Raw genomic sequence first — 14,299 nt, 5'->3', positions numbered from 1 at the left:
AACAGAAAAATCTTCAGTGTTAATTTAACTGTAAATGGACCTGTAAGGTAAGGAATCTTAATTTAATTACAAGATTTAAATTAACACCAAGGATTTTGCTGTGCATCATTGTGCAAGGGCACAAACCTTGACCAAATTTTCACATTATCCCTCTGCGCCGTGATGCTGTTGACACAACCTCAGAAGCAACGGTCAAATCAAAAGAAAACAGAACTGTACGCATGTCTTTATTTATGAAATTCAATGTCTCATTTTTCTACAAACATGAAAGACAGCAGTTCAAAACATCTCATTCATAATTAGGGAAGGAGGAAATTAGAAAGATGTATTATATACATGTTATGAAAATGTCATTTAAATAAGAAAATGTAAAAAAAGAAAAAATAAGTCAAAGGCATAAACCATATTTACATCATTACTTTAGTTACCACAGATTGCATGCTTCAAGGCGCTTCTTGTGCGCACGCGCGTGTGTGTGAGAGAGAGAGCAGTGTATACTGTATGTGTGAGTGAGACCTATGAATTGGCGATAACTGGACTTAAAGTGAACACTCCCCGCAATTGTTTATTTTTACTTCCTGATGCAGTACACTACATCAGCTATATAAAAACAAGCATTTGCATTAATATAGCTTCAACTGCAATTAAAGGGGTCCAAGCACATTAGAAGAATGTGAAGATGAAGATAAAGATGATGATCAAAAGAAGATGAAGTTGAATCGGGGGTTCAAGCCAACACAGACCCTTTAGTCAGGAACGTTTGGTTTCACCCATGATGCCACACATGGATGCCCCGTTTTAATGCATTTTTAAACGCAGACTATATTATATTATATAATTAAATTCAAATGTTCATGACCTATTAGCTGCACAGTTGCTTGGCCAAGATAACTGTTACCAATTCAGGTTAAGTTCTTCAACGTTTTAGTAGCCAAAATGTAAACATTATGAAAATACAGCTATTGACGGGACAATAACATTTATGTACAATATTGATGAACAATGTTGTGACTGACATGATTAATTGATGCCCGTATCGTCCTTTAACGTAAGTGTGTGTTTTGTGTGTGCGCGCGCGCGCGTGTGTGAGAGATGAACAGATTTGTTCAAGCCAAAGGGAATGTCTTTGCCCATGGTTCTTAACTGCTTTTACGCTAGGATACCAATCACTCCAAAGTCATATCCCAAATATCAGAGCAGTGGCTCTTCAGTTTAGCCCACAGGACACATTCTACTGCTAGTTTTCAAACTGGCCTTCTCCCAGTCAGAATGCTTCATGCCTGCAAACCTTTCTAAACCTACGCAGTAGCATTCATTCCCATATTTTCAACAACATAAAAAACGTCTGGCCTAACAAGTATAAAATATGACAGCAGGATTAAATCATTTATAGCCCTCCAACTCAAACTTTGAATCCTCAATAAAAAAAAGCTTAATATAAAAAACAATAGCTTCACATCAACTTTTTTCCTTAATAGTTTCTTATTTTTTGACAAAAAGAGCAGTTCAAATATTGCAGATATAAACAATTATAAAAAACTCCTAAAAGATGATAGTTATTGCACACCTATAAGATTGACAGGTGCATCGGAGAACATTAAGTATTATAGAACAAAGGGCTCCTGCACACTTTCTTCATCACCTGCAATTGGAAGAAAAATATTGGGAACATTTTGATAATAAAATGCCTTCATCAGGTTATCTCTGAGATGATCTGATGGTCTTTGTACCAAAACATTCTCAATAAATAGTTTTTAATTGCAAGTGAAGATGAGTGTGCCGGAGCCCTTTGTTCGAAGATCAAAATAAAACTAAATCAAAAGGAGCCTATATTCAACTTTTTTTTTTCTTCCTGCCAAACTGATGCTAAGTGCCGTCTGTGTGCAGTGCATGCAGCTGGCCAAGTCAGATAAAGGAAAGAAGAAGGAAACAGAGCTATAGCAATGGACAGATCGTTTCTCAGGGTTATTATGACATATTTCAGTGGTTGCTCTGGAACCCAGCTCCATGTTCTATGCCAACTACTTTTAGAGATGTATTTGATGTGAAGACACATTGCATCAATCACATAACAATGATCAAAACTGCCAAAGCACAGGAAAGGACTGGAGACACCATATACACATTTCGAAATGTCCTTGTTAATTAAAAAACAAAAATCTAGACATTTTGGTCAAAAGAAAAAACTTATTTAGGGACAGAAGGGAGCTTTTACAGCAAAATTAGAATATTGATCTCAAAGTCACAACATTTCAAAATGTCTGCTTAGCAGCAGATGAAGTTGGCAACAACATTTGTTATGTTTGGGGAAATATTAGACATTTCTTCAAAGCATATTTTTCTATCAGCCATCGCTTTCTATGAATCTTCTCACGTCTCATGTGCATATACAATCTGTATTTAAATCTTAATAAATACAACTCTGTTCTCTGGAAAATAATATAATGACAGAATGGTGTGGCCATCTGTGGTGAATTGTAATATAGGCATATATTCAAGATTTATCCATCTATTCACCGGTACACACTGGACCAAGTGTTTTGTTTAGATTTTTGTATTTTTCATGTTTTCTTTCCAAAAGGTTGGAAAATATATATTTAAAAAAAGGAAAAGGGTATGAAAAAACAAACAAATATCTACATAAACATTGATATTTACAAATATTAAATTATTTAAATTCAAACTATAAAGTAATTTGTATATAAAACAAAACAACTCTAAAAGTTGCCACGAACAAATTAGGATCCAAGTTAGACGGTGTGTGTGTGTTTGCAATGGTAATGTTGCAATGCAATGTGAAACGACAGCTCTTCTGTCCCTCAAAATGCATGGTACAGAAGAGGAAAATATATTTCTAGTGGTATTTAGTGGTAAAAGTTCAACTATTGCCAAATAAGCCATTACAGGTTACAGCTGTTTGCCTCTAGTAGGGCAGCGGTATAGACCCATTGTTCTCAAACACGGTTGTCCAGTTAACCTAGGTCTCCTATTATTTGGAACAAAACATTTTGATTACAAGTTTTGATTACTCACACACAGATTGCATGTGTCTGTTAATCTGGACATAGACCAATTACAAGCGAGAATAATAACACAAACACAAATACACATATACAAAAAAAAAAAAAAGTCTACAAGTCTTAAGAATCAGTAGTGAAGTCAAGGGTTTTAACCACTTGCATCTGTACCAACGTATGCCCACTGCTATTCCTCGGCAGAGGGGAGCTGTCTAGAATTCTGGGCCCCATTACATATAGGGCAGGGTTCGATTTGCTGGGGGCGGGGTATTAAAAATTACCCTGGTGTCCCTAATGTGGGCACATTTCCTCAAAAACATTATAATGGAAAATAGCACACGCTTTGTGAACGGATATTTTCACAATTTGACACGCTATTTGTCCCCTCCTCCATCCCCTTTAGTCGTTTTAACAAATCGAGCCCTGCTATAACACATTATATATAAAATATATGGACCATGGCATGGTCCCTTGGATACTTCCGCAAGTTTCACCCCTATTGGCCCACCAGAGCCTTGGTGTAGAAAGCATACCAGCCAATCAACTTTAACCTACAATCAAATCAGAGGCCTAGCGGTTGATTTATGCTTCGTCGTATGACTGTCACTCGTACGACTGAACAGTGAGCTCAAGTTCCCTTTTTGGCGTTTCTGCTGGTGACCATGTTTTTGGTTTTACAGGATTTCACACTGTTGTCCTGTAAAAGTCACCAACCAATGTTGGTGTTCACGATATCCAAAAACTAACCAACCTGCCTCTGCTTTTAAAATGTCTTTGAGTAATACACTACTGTACCTGTAAGACCGAATGACAAACTCCTCTTGCTTCTTAACATTTATCAAATGCAAAAACAGGTACATTTTGTTTCACTGTTCTAATTGCTGGCTGCATAGATGATTCTGGGGTACCCATACCACATATATTTACTGATTCAATATTAAAGACAGCAGCAGCAGGTTTAAGTGCAGTGTACTGCTGTTGTCTGCTTTTTTGTTTATTTCAGAAATATACATTTATATATTAGAATCTCCCAAGGAGGCAATGATTTGTCTTTCCAGTGCCCCAATCTAATAGCTATGAAGATCAAAGTATATTTTACCTGGATGCTGTAACAAAAGGTATATATAGTAACTATTGGATTACCATTTTAACTGTGTATAGGTTTGATTCAAGTCAATCAATAGGTTATTAAAGGCATTCTAATCCATTTCTTTCTTTCAATATTTTCATTTTTTCATAAACTAATACTGATCTATTTCTAATCATCTTTTAGTTTCCCCACAAATGGAAAGTTGTAATTTCCAGGGAGCTACAGTACAAGATGTCAATCTGACAATCTGAAATCCTCTTAGGCCTTTCTCGGTTTAAGATTAAATGATCAGATTAGTAATTTGTGCCCTTCTTGGTGTGAGATGTCGAGAGATGTATTTCAGTCTCGGAGTCAAAGCGTTTTGACCTCTGGTGCCTAATTTTACATATTGTCACACGACAGTGTCGCTCGGCAAGAAGAGAAAAAGAAAGAAAAAGATCTACAAGCTCAAAATGCGTCACACCACCACGTTTAGTTGAGTTTATAGAACTGCTTTTTTCGCCACCTAACACTGCCGTGCAACAGAGCATAAATTATGCTCAACTGTTGTGACTCTCGCCATCTTTGCTACCCTCAGTAAACCTTTAACCCTAATCCCTTTTTACCTTCGGGCCACTACGGTGACGCCTCTCAGACCCCTTCCGCTTGGCTAATGAGGTACTCCGCCCGCCGTCGGCCGCCAGCGGGGAACTGGTGTCGCGCTGACGGAGCGGTCGCCATGGGCTGATGATGATGCTGTTGGTGGTGGTGCTGGTGCCGCCCGCGGAGGGAGGTGTGGTTCCCGTGGTGATGGTCGCCAGATGAGTCGGTGGAGGGGGGGCGAGGAGGGGGATCCCGGAGGGACGGGGGGACAGCCGAGGACTTGATGGGGACGATGCGCGTGTCCATGACCTCGCAGTCCACCTGCATCATCATCTCATAGCCCTGAGACGAGTTGTACAGGCTCTCTGTGGGAGGGAGACAGCTTTGTACAATACTGCAGTGGTTCTCAAAAGATGTTGTGTCAAGGACCCCCAAATTTAAATGTACAGTCCTCCATCTGAAAAGATTGATCAAAAATATACAAGCTCACAACTATCAGCTATTTCTGAATAGCTGAAGTACAAAGTTAAATGTTGAAGTTATTATTTTTATTTATTTCTGGGGACCCCCTGGAACCCCCTCAAGCCCTGGGGGTCCCCAGATCCCACTTTGAGAACCACTGCAATACTGCACAGTTCATATGAACTGAAGTGAAACTCAATGAGTGCATTCACATGCAGTGTAAGAACACAATAACACCCCCACTAAGTAATAACCACCTGAGAAATGAACATTATGTTACGCGTGCACGAGAGAGGGCATGTCTGGGCATGTCGCAAAGCTGATGTTCGTTGTTTCTTGTTTTTGTTTTTATCTTTGCATTTCACACTGTCCTGTAAGATCTTTACAGGATTTAAAAAGGTTACAATTACAGAAGCACCTTTCTACTGTCATTTTTTTTAGCAGTTGTATTGACTCTGGGGTTAGTGTAACAAAGTCGAATGAAGTTCCGTTATTTTTCTGCTGTGTTTATCCTCTTCAAATAAAGCAGAATGTTTGCAAGTTCTACCAGACTGAATGACAAGTATTGCACCTGCGGTACGTTTTATTAAGCATTCTATAAAATGAGTTTGAGCGCTGCGTGCGAAGTAACAATGATACAGTATGCGCAGTCAGACTGAAAACATCCTCTTTGTGCCAACTGCATCCAAGAAGACAGTTATACGAAGCAGAAACCTGATTACTCATGATTCCTCCATGTAATCTCCAGTATGTCAAAAGAATAGTTACATTAACCTCAACCTGGTCTAATGATGCACATGAACTCATGGTTAATTCTTGCATTTACTTACCATTGACAGAAATAGCAGGCATGACCAGAGACATCTTGGGGCGGCCGGTCTTGTTGTGGCTGATGGCTGGTAGCAACAGGTGATCCTGGAAACACAATATTCATTATCGCTGCTGCCTGTACTGTTATTATAATTGAGTGGACAGCTTTACAGAAATTCTGCATCATGGAGAATACAAAAGTAACTTAATCAAATGAATATTTATGGTGAACTGGTGCTTGTCTGGCTAAATCTCGATACTCCGACGGCCTGAAAATCCGAGGGCACGGAGATTCAAATCCAATGTCCCAGAGAGAGAGAGAGAGAGAGAGAGAGAGAGAGAGAGAGAGAGAGAGAGAGAATATTTATGGTGAACTGGTGCTTGTCTGGCTAAATCTCGATATTCCGACGGCATGAAAATCCGAGGGCACGGAGATTCAAATCCAATGTCCCAGAGAGAGAGAGAGAGAGAGAGAGAGGTCCTGTCATTTGAAGAACTATAATCCAGCATTTTGAGGTGGAAACATGGAGAACTAGAAGCAGTGCTCTTCCGAGCACAGGTCTCCACCAGGCCACACAAATCGGCCTGTTATAGCGCCACCATGAGGCTGATTTAAAAAATGTGGGACAGAGGTTCTGAATTAGCATCCAGGGAGTGTGTGTGCTCAGTTTGACAGCGATCGGGCCAACGGCGCCGGAGATTAGCTGGTAACAACCAGGCCACACAAATCGGCCTGTTATAGCGCCACCATGAGGCTGATTTGAAAAATGTGGGGCAGAGGTTCTAGATTGGCATCCAGGGAGTGTGTGTGCTCAGTTTGGCAGCGATCGGGCCAACGGTGACTGAGATTAGCTGTTCACAAACTGCGAGGACGCACGGACGCACGGACACACGGACGGAGGGGAAAACATACTCTCCCTCAGCCTTCGGCTGGTGGAGACAATTATAATCCAGCATTTTGAGGTGGAAACATAGAGAACTAGAAGCAGTGCTCTTCCGAGCACAGGTCTCCACCAGGCCACACAAATCGGCCTGTTATAGCGCCACCATGAGGCTGATTTAAAAAATGTGGGGCAGAGGTTCTGAATTAGCATCCAGGGAGTGTGTGTGCTCAGTTTGGCAGCGATCGGGCCAACGGCGCCGGAGATTAGCTGGTAACAAGCATGCCACACAAATCGGCCTGTTATAGCGCCACCATGAGGCTGATTTAAAAAATGTGGGGCAGAGGTTCTAGATTGGCATCCAGGGAGTGCGTGTGCTCAGTTTGGCAGCGATCGGGCCAACGGTGACTGAGATTAGCTGTTCACAAACTGCGAGGACGCACGGACGCACGCACGGACGCACGCACGGACGGACGGACGGACGGACGGACGGAGGGGAAAACATACTCTCCCTCAGCCTTCGGCTGGTGGAGACAATTATAATCCAGCATTTTGAGGTGGAAACATGGAGAATGCACAGGCTTAATCATAAATTTGCTGAGAGTGAGAACCAGTTTAATGTAACTTGGAGTTGGAGGAGTGCAGAGCTGGAAAGTTATTAGCGAGTCCAGACCAGCTGTGGCTCTTGCACTAATTGGTTTGGCCTACTTTTACGCCTTTTTTGATTGATTGATTTATTTTGTGTGTGTGTGTGTGTGTGTGTGTGTGTGTGTGTGTGTGTGTGTGTGTGTGTGTGTGTGTGTCCGCTCTCAGGTGAACAGCAGCACGTAATAGTTTCAGTGAGCTTGAAAATCTCTCTCTCATATTTGAACAGCCTTTCTGCTTTTAAGTCTCTCGGACTTTAAGGCCATCAGAAAATCACCACGCGCCCGCTTGTCTCACCCGTCTGAAGGAGACAACATAGAAGGTGTCCTCTCGTCGATCGATGGCGTCCAGGAACTCGCTGTAAGTGACCTCTGGCCCAGGAAGAACCTGCAGGTGACTGGCATTCAGAACACAACAGAACGTGGGTTAGTATCCATATTGAATATTACATAAAATATCTATATACCATGTTTTAAGGAAGAAATGTACAGCATCAGATAACATTTTTGTAAACTTAACTTCTATCTTTCTATAAAGTCCAGGATTCTCTTTATGTCTGCACATATCTGATTGAATGCGAGTAGTTGATCGTATGAGCAATTTTTAACAAATCTGCAAACAGCACTGAACAGGCACTGCACTATAGTTTAACAAAAATGTAAAATGTTATAACAATGACAATTCAGGGCTTTTGTCTGGAGTGAGCTCAGGAGTTAAAGCAAAACATCTAAGTCCCAATAAGTGACTTGTGAAACATAGTGAAAGCGCAACTAGGTTCTATATGCTGCGTTTTGACGAGTTTGGTCATTCACACGGCGCAACTAGGTTCTATATGCTGCGTTTTGACGAGTTTGGTCATTCACATGGCGGCCATGGCTACACTCCCCCCCACCTCCCCACAATTTCTTTTGCGAATCTGCAACAATCTCATAAATAGCCCCTAGGGAATCCTCAAGACGGAAATCTGTCCCCAGGACGGAGAACTTTAACCCCTGTGATCTGTCTGTACCTCTCTATGGAACGATGGGCCTGGATGGGAAGATATCTTGAGAAATTGGTCTTCCTTAGCTGGGCTTTCTGTGGTAAGAGAACACGACAAAAAAAAAAAGAAAAGCTTAATGAAAATTACGTTTTACTATTCCGCCGCACAACAAAAATCATAAAATCCATGCATCAACCCACTCAAACTCTCCAAAAGGAGCTGAACTTGAGCTTTGTTAATTATGAATACTTCTATGATCCATAATTCTATATTATGGTATCGACTGTCCTCTCAGAATGAATAGTCAGGGATAGTGGTTTACTCAAGGACACTTTAGGCTGGAAACAGAAGCCAGATAGAAACAGAAACCAGATTAATGATGTGATGTCTTTGTAGCGCTCTGCGATCCCCACCTGGGCAATCTTCACCTTCTTGGCCATCTTTGGTTTTCCTCCTGACTTCTTCCTGTCGATCTGGTGACGGTGTACCCAGCCACGCAACTCATCAGCCAACCTGAACACACACACACACACACAGAGCAAAAATGACATACGGTAATGTGTTTATCTTGAGGGTGGGATGGAGTGAGAAATGACACAAAGAGTGAGATTCACAGGGGAAGAGAGCGATTGGAAGCACATAAAACCATGCAGTCTCCACCACATGCAAATGAGAAAGAGAGAGTTATACAAAGCAACCGAGTGCCACCTGTACTATGTGCACAGTGACTGAACAGGTTTTTGTGTTGACAATCTATTTCAATATTGTTTATTTTTGTGTAACTTTTGTAAAAAATGTTGATACAAGCAAAATAAATTGTTAGAATAATTCAATTGAAGTGGCATTGGTGAATTTCTTCTAAACATGAACGCCAATATGCAACTCGATGTAATGTCCGACTCGGCTCAAAGAGCTCAATGTGTGAACGGACACGTTGATGGTCAGGTGTATTTACATGGGCAAGTGGGCGTGTTAAGGACACTTATTGTTGAGTAGAGAGGAGCCTCACCCGAGCATTTGGACATAGATCAATAAAAGCAGTTCATTCAATAAAAGCAGTTCATTCATTCGGCTATTTTTATTAGTGCTGTGAGTTGGAAATATTCAATGATTCAATCTTCTGTGACAACCGACAACACACGCGCCTCTTTCCTGCCAAAGGAATGCAACAAGATATAACCAAATTATTTCAGTCTGTAAACTGATCAATATTATTTGTCCAGCCTCGCTTACAGGATCACTTTTTGTAATGAGGTTTTGATGAAGATTTGGTTGTAGATATGTTGTTTGTATTTTAGCCATGTTTCACAATAATTGACCACAGAAGTTTGATGGTAGTTATTAGTATTAGTTTATGATGAACACTTTTCATTCTATGTTTATGAATTAAATAAAGAAATACACCCTATACCCTCCTTTGTACTCTCATCAGTATAAATATTTGAGCAGGTGAAATACACAAATCCAATAAAGGTTTCAGTCCTTATAATCCGTTTGTTGTACTACATTGCGTTGATGGGAGACTGCATTTCCAGCATGTCAATTTCTAAGCATAGATACACATTTTATTTTCACGTCTTGTTCTGTGGAAGGAAATAAAAAAAAAATAAAAAAATAAAAAAAGAGATTGCATTTGATCCTCCCTCACATGGGATTAGCCAACATGTGTGTCTAGTCTACCCAGACACCACCCCTCGCCTAATCAAACATTTATTTTCAATATTTTCAGTTATACTATGTTAACGCATCTGGAACTGACATTCTCTAGTTGCATGTTACATGTGTGAAAGGCCAACACCAAACATTTCCCAGAGCTCATATCAGAAAGGGTTGGTAGGCCCATTTCTTGCAGTGACTGACCTGAGAGACTCCGAGCGGTTAAACTGACGACAGTCTGAGGAGGAGAAGTAACGATCAATGTCCTGGAGAACCAGGTCCTTCACGTCACTGAACACGTCACTAATGTTCCTGGAATACACAATAATATTTTTTGTTAAAGTACAGTCATGATCAGGTTTATCACAATGAGCATAGTAGTGTATAACAGTCACAGATCGCTTTAGTCCTTATAACATACAGCAGAATGACTGCTACTCATACTCATGCTACTCAATACCAAAAGTCAGGGGTGTGCTTGGAGTTCGCCTCCTTTCATCTATAATGTTATTGACTTCATGACCTCTTAACCACCTGGACTGGAGTCGTCACCTATTGAACTCTAGCAGAAGGCACCCGGGTTGTCCTTGTTCTTTGCCAAAGATTCTTTACCCTGATGTCACACCTGTAAGTTGCTCTGCAGCGTCTGCTAAATGTCTAAGTAAACCGCAGTTCCCAAATTAAACTTGGTTGTGTGCGGTAAGTATAAGGCTGGCTTAATTTTAACAGGCTGAAGCCCTAGTGGAAATATTAATTTGGCTGGCCACTACACGTGGAGGACTGAGTTCAAAGCCACAAACAAAATGCCTTACAACTTCAAGTCAGTCATTCCATATAACACTTTTACTACACTTGTTCTCAGTCCCATGGCTTTGTGTGAGTTAATAATAAAACAACAACCTGACATTTGTAGGGGTAATTCCCAACAGTGAGGCAGTGGGGTTAAATAATCAACCCTAGAACATGAACAGCCACATTCTACAGCCAACACCAGAGTTACGCATATTTTTGAGAAAAAGAAACATTGAATGATGGTGGACAGACGTCATAGATTATCATTCCAAGTTGTCTGGTATGATGTTTTGAGTCATCAAATGAAGGTTTGTTTCCCCCCACACTCACTTGTCTCTTGAGATAGACTGTTAACTAACACAATTTTCACATAATTTACAAATGCTTCCGTCAAACAGTCTGTGCGAAGAGGCACTGAAAACACAAATAAACAACAGCGGATATCCCGACACCACCCCCAACCACTAACTTTTTGTCTTGGCAGTCGAGTACATTTGTTCTACTGCAAAAACAAAATAGTCTATGACAGGGGGCCTTCAATGTTTTCAGGCCACAACACAGCGCAAGGCGTTGTGAGCTTGTAGATCTGCTATTTTTGGATGAAGTTCTCAGAATATGGACTCTAGGGTTCAAATTAATATAAAAATATAAAAAAGGAGAAAAAAAGTTTCTATCTCACAAAGATTTGGAGGACCCCCTAGGGGTCCCGGACCCCCTGTTGAAGACCCTTGGTCTATGCATATATACGCAGCTTGTGGCTTAGCAGAAATGTAAACGGTCTAAATATATTAAAACAACCAACAGCTTCCATTCGCAGCTTTAAGGAGATGTATTTGCAGACTACCGGTATGTCACATTCAAAGATTGTGAAGTAGTTGTCTGGCTTGAGAGACACTTGTTCACTCAGGCTTTTGGAAAATAGTTTGTTTATGTTTATTGATGTAAAGCTTGTTTGGGGTTTTTGAAAGGCGCTATATAAATTATAAGTTATTGTTATCATTACACACTCACTGACCAGGCCTCTGTGGCCGAGTCTCTCTCCGTGTCTCCTCTCGTCCACCTGGTCTCTGCTTCCTTCTCCGGCGGCTCCGGCCTGTACTTCACCCTGCTGGGACGCTGCCGGGGCTGCGTCTCCAGCAGGTGTCTTCCTGTGTACGACACCACTCCTTCCTGTAGGCCCGTAGGCAGCTTCCTGTCAGTGATGCTGGTGGTACAAGGGCAAAACTGATGTCAGCACTGTGTATTATAGAAAATAAACATGCTTCCAAAAATGTATGGCCGGTATTGTAGGCCTATTGTTGTTATTCACTATTACTGTTAATTTATTGCCATTTTTTGTTATTTAGTATTGTAGCTGCAATGTTCATGTCAAAAAGCTGAAACCTAATCAGACTCTCGTATACCTGTATACAAACATGCATTGTGATTTGCAAAAATCTCTAGTAAAATGATGCAAACCAGTCCAGCTGCTATGACCAAATTCACAAAATGTCAGTTGATACGTTACAGTTACACAGCTCTTCGCGATACAAGCAACATGATTTATTTTTTTATTGTGTCCAATGGGAATGCAACTTTACTCAACAAAACAATCTTGAGTCGTTTGGCACGCTAATTTGTTTCTTTGTCAATTAGCATGTTGAGTCTTTGTTCCATAGTTAATTAGCATGATACAGTACCCGACAGGTCCAAAACTGAAGGTCATGAAGAGAAGAACAGCCATTACACATACAGCTCTCTTATTGTTGGCCGAGTCACTGCCCTGAAACACACACGTACAAGAGGGATGTATATTATTAGACTTGCGTAGTCTCCATTTAGTTTCCCCGGTAGGTCTGTCACAATTATTACATAATCGTTTAATCGCAATTATTTTGTCATAATCATCATTATCGTGAATGTTGAAAAATGTTCACACATTTTCAAACATTTTCAGAAATAGTGGAAATAGCAGATCTACAAGCTTGTAGATCGGCTATTTCCACTATCAATGTTATTTTTAATATTTTTAAAATATTTTTAAAGTAGAAAGTTGTCAAATATGTCAGTAATTTCTTTGTGTATTTAGGTTATGTGTCGATTGGTAAAAAAGGATTGGCGGAAGTGCGGAAGGCATTCTGCCACTCAAAGTGACTACTGACCAATCACAGCGTGCCTTTTCCGAGAGTTACATTCAATTAAAAGGAACTTATGGCATGAGGACTGAGGAGACAAAAGTTTACATTGCAAAAGCAAGTGCCTCTGGGAAAGAGGGAGTCCCGCATCTGATTGGCCTACCGAATGTCCCCTTCTGTGACACACATGGAAGCGTCATTCTGAATTCCCGAAGCATTTGCTTTAAAAAATGCCAATCCTTTTTTACCAACGCCCAATAGCCGGAGGAGGCGTCTACCTTTCTATGTCTATGGTGTACACTGGTTCACTGTAGAGTACTCAAACTCGCTGTTTGGCGCTGCAAGTGAATAGGAGATCTGACTCGTTCTCCGGTCTCAACTTGGGACAGACTATTTCTAGGATGAACTGGAGGACCGTGTGGAGTGAACAAAGATGTGGGTATTTGAATTTGGCTCAATCCCTCTCTCCTTACTGCCCTATTTCCTTTCCTCTCCTCCTCCGCTCACCTCCTTCCCGGCCAGCCTCTCCCTGAGGGCCTGGTTCTCCCTGCGGAGCCTCTCGTTCTCCTGCTGGGCCTCCCTGAGCTGGCCCTCCAGGTGCTGGAGGTACTCCTTCTTCTTCTTGCGGGACTGGCATGCCGACTCGCGGTTTTTGATCATACGCTGCTGCCGCTTCAGCACCTTCATCTGAGGAAGAGGAGGAAGTTTCAGTGATTTATCTGCAAAACATGGCCCGGTCAAATATCTATACCCTAGTTTGTTTACAACTAGGATGCCGGGCAATATACCCTGTTTCATAATCACAGTTACCCAGCATGCAACACAGACAAAAAATGACATTAACTCTTTTGCCGCCGAACGAACGCTTGTTTCTTTTTTCACGCGGCGATGCCGCCATACCGAACGTTCGTTCTTTCCCTGGCAGAGCCTGTCTGAGCAGATGAGGGGTGGGGCCAGTAACGCTAGTCTAAAATCTTGAACACACAAACAATAATGGCGGCGGGATCACTTTTCTGGTCGTTTTCTATGCTCTACAACTGGTGCAACCGAGGGACAAACTTCAGCTTCGTTCATTGGAACGGCAGCTCCCGGTCGTTTTTTTTTTTTTTTTACAACTAGATGAGCGATACACCTGTCTTTTACAAAAGATTGCGGTTGGAAATATTGGATGGATATTTTTCTATAGTCACAAAGATAAGCTACTTTGTTGGCCGTGAGCAGACTATAAACAACCTAAACGGCAGTAAAAGAGTTCAAATCAATATCTC

General features: G+C 41.2%; 1 protein-coding gene across 2 annotated transcripts in view; it reads right to left on the bottom strand.

Annotated features, from left to right (window-relative positions):
* Nucleotides 1-211: 211 nt before the first annotated feature.
* Nucleotides 212-14,299, bottom strand: part of atf6b (activating transcription factor 6 beta) — a 29,033-nt gene continuing 14,945 nt past the window's right edge. The window contains exons 9-17 of one of the 2 annotated variants that reach the window (XM_080734360.1): nucleotides 13,539-13,718; nucleotides 12,597-12,679; nucleotides 11,933-12,121; nucleotides 10,330-10,437; nucleotides 8,883-8,982; nucleotides 8,497-8,564; nucleotides 7,785-7,884; nucleotides 5,982-6,066; nucleotides 212-5,054 (exon numbers count right to left, since the gene is read on the bottom strand). In XM_080734360.1, the coding sequence (XP_080590486.1) occupies nucleotides 4,738-5,054; nucleotides 5,982-6,066; nucleotides 7,785-7,884; nucleotides 8,497-8,564; nucleotides 8,883-8,982; nucleotides 10,330-10,437; nucleotides 11,933-12,121; nucleotides 12,597-12,679; nucleotides 13,539-13,718 (1,230 nt within the window). In that variant the 3' untranslated portion in view covers nucleotides 212-4,737. The remainder of the gene's footprint in view (nucleotides 5,055-5,981; nucleotides 6,067-7,784; nucleotides 7,885-8,496; nucleotides 8,565-8,882; nucleotides 8,983-10,329; nucleotides 10,438-11,932; nucleotides 12,122-12,596; nucleotides 12,680-13,538; nucleotides 13,719-14,299) is intronic. The other variant, XM_080734361.1, reaches the window with a different exon arrangement.

The sequence above is a fragment of the Nannobrachium achirus genome, assembly GCF_963921795.1.
Source record: "Nannobrachium achirus genome assembly, chromosome: 10".
Taxonomy (NCBI): Eukaryota; Metazoa; Chordata; class Actinopteri; order Myctophiformes; family Myctophidae; genus Nannobrachium; species Nannobrachium achirus.
Note: the sequence above shows the minus strand (reverse complement) of the source record. Positions and strands in the feature narration are given on the sequence as shown.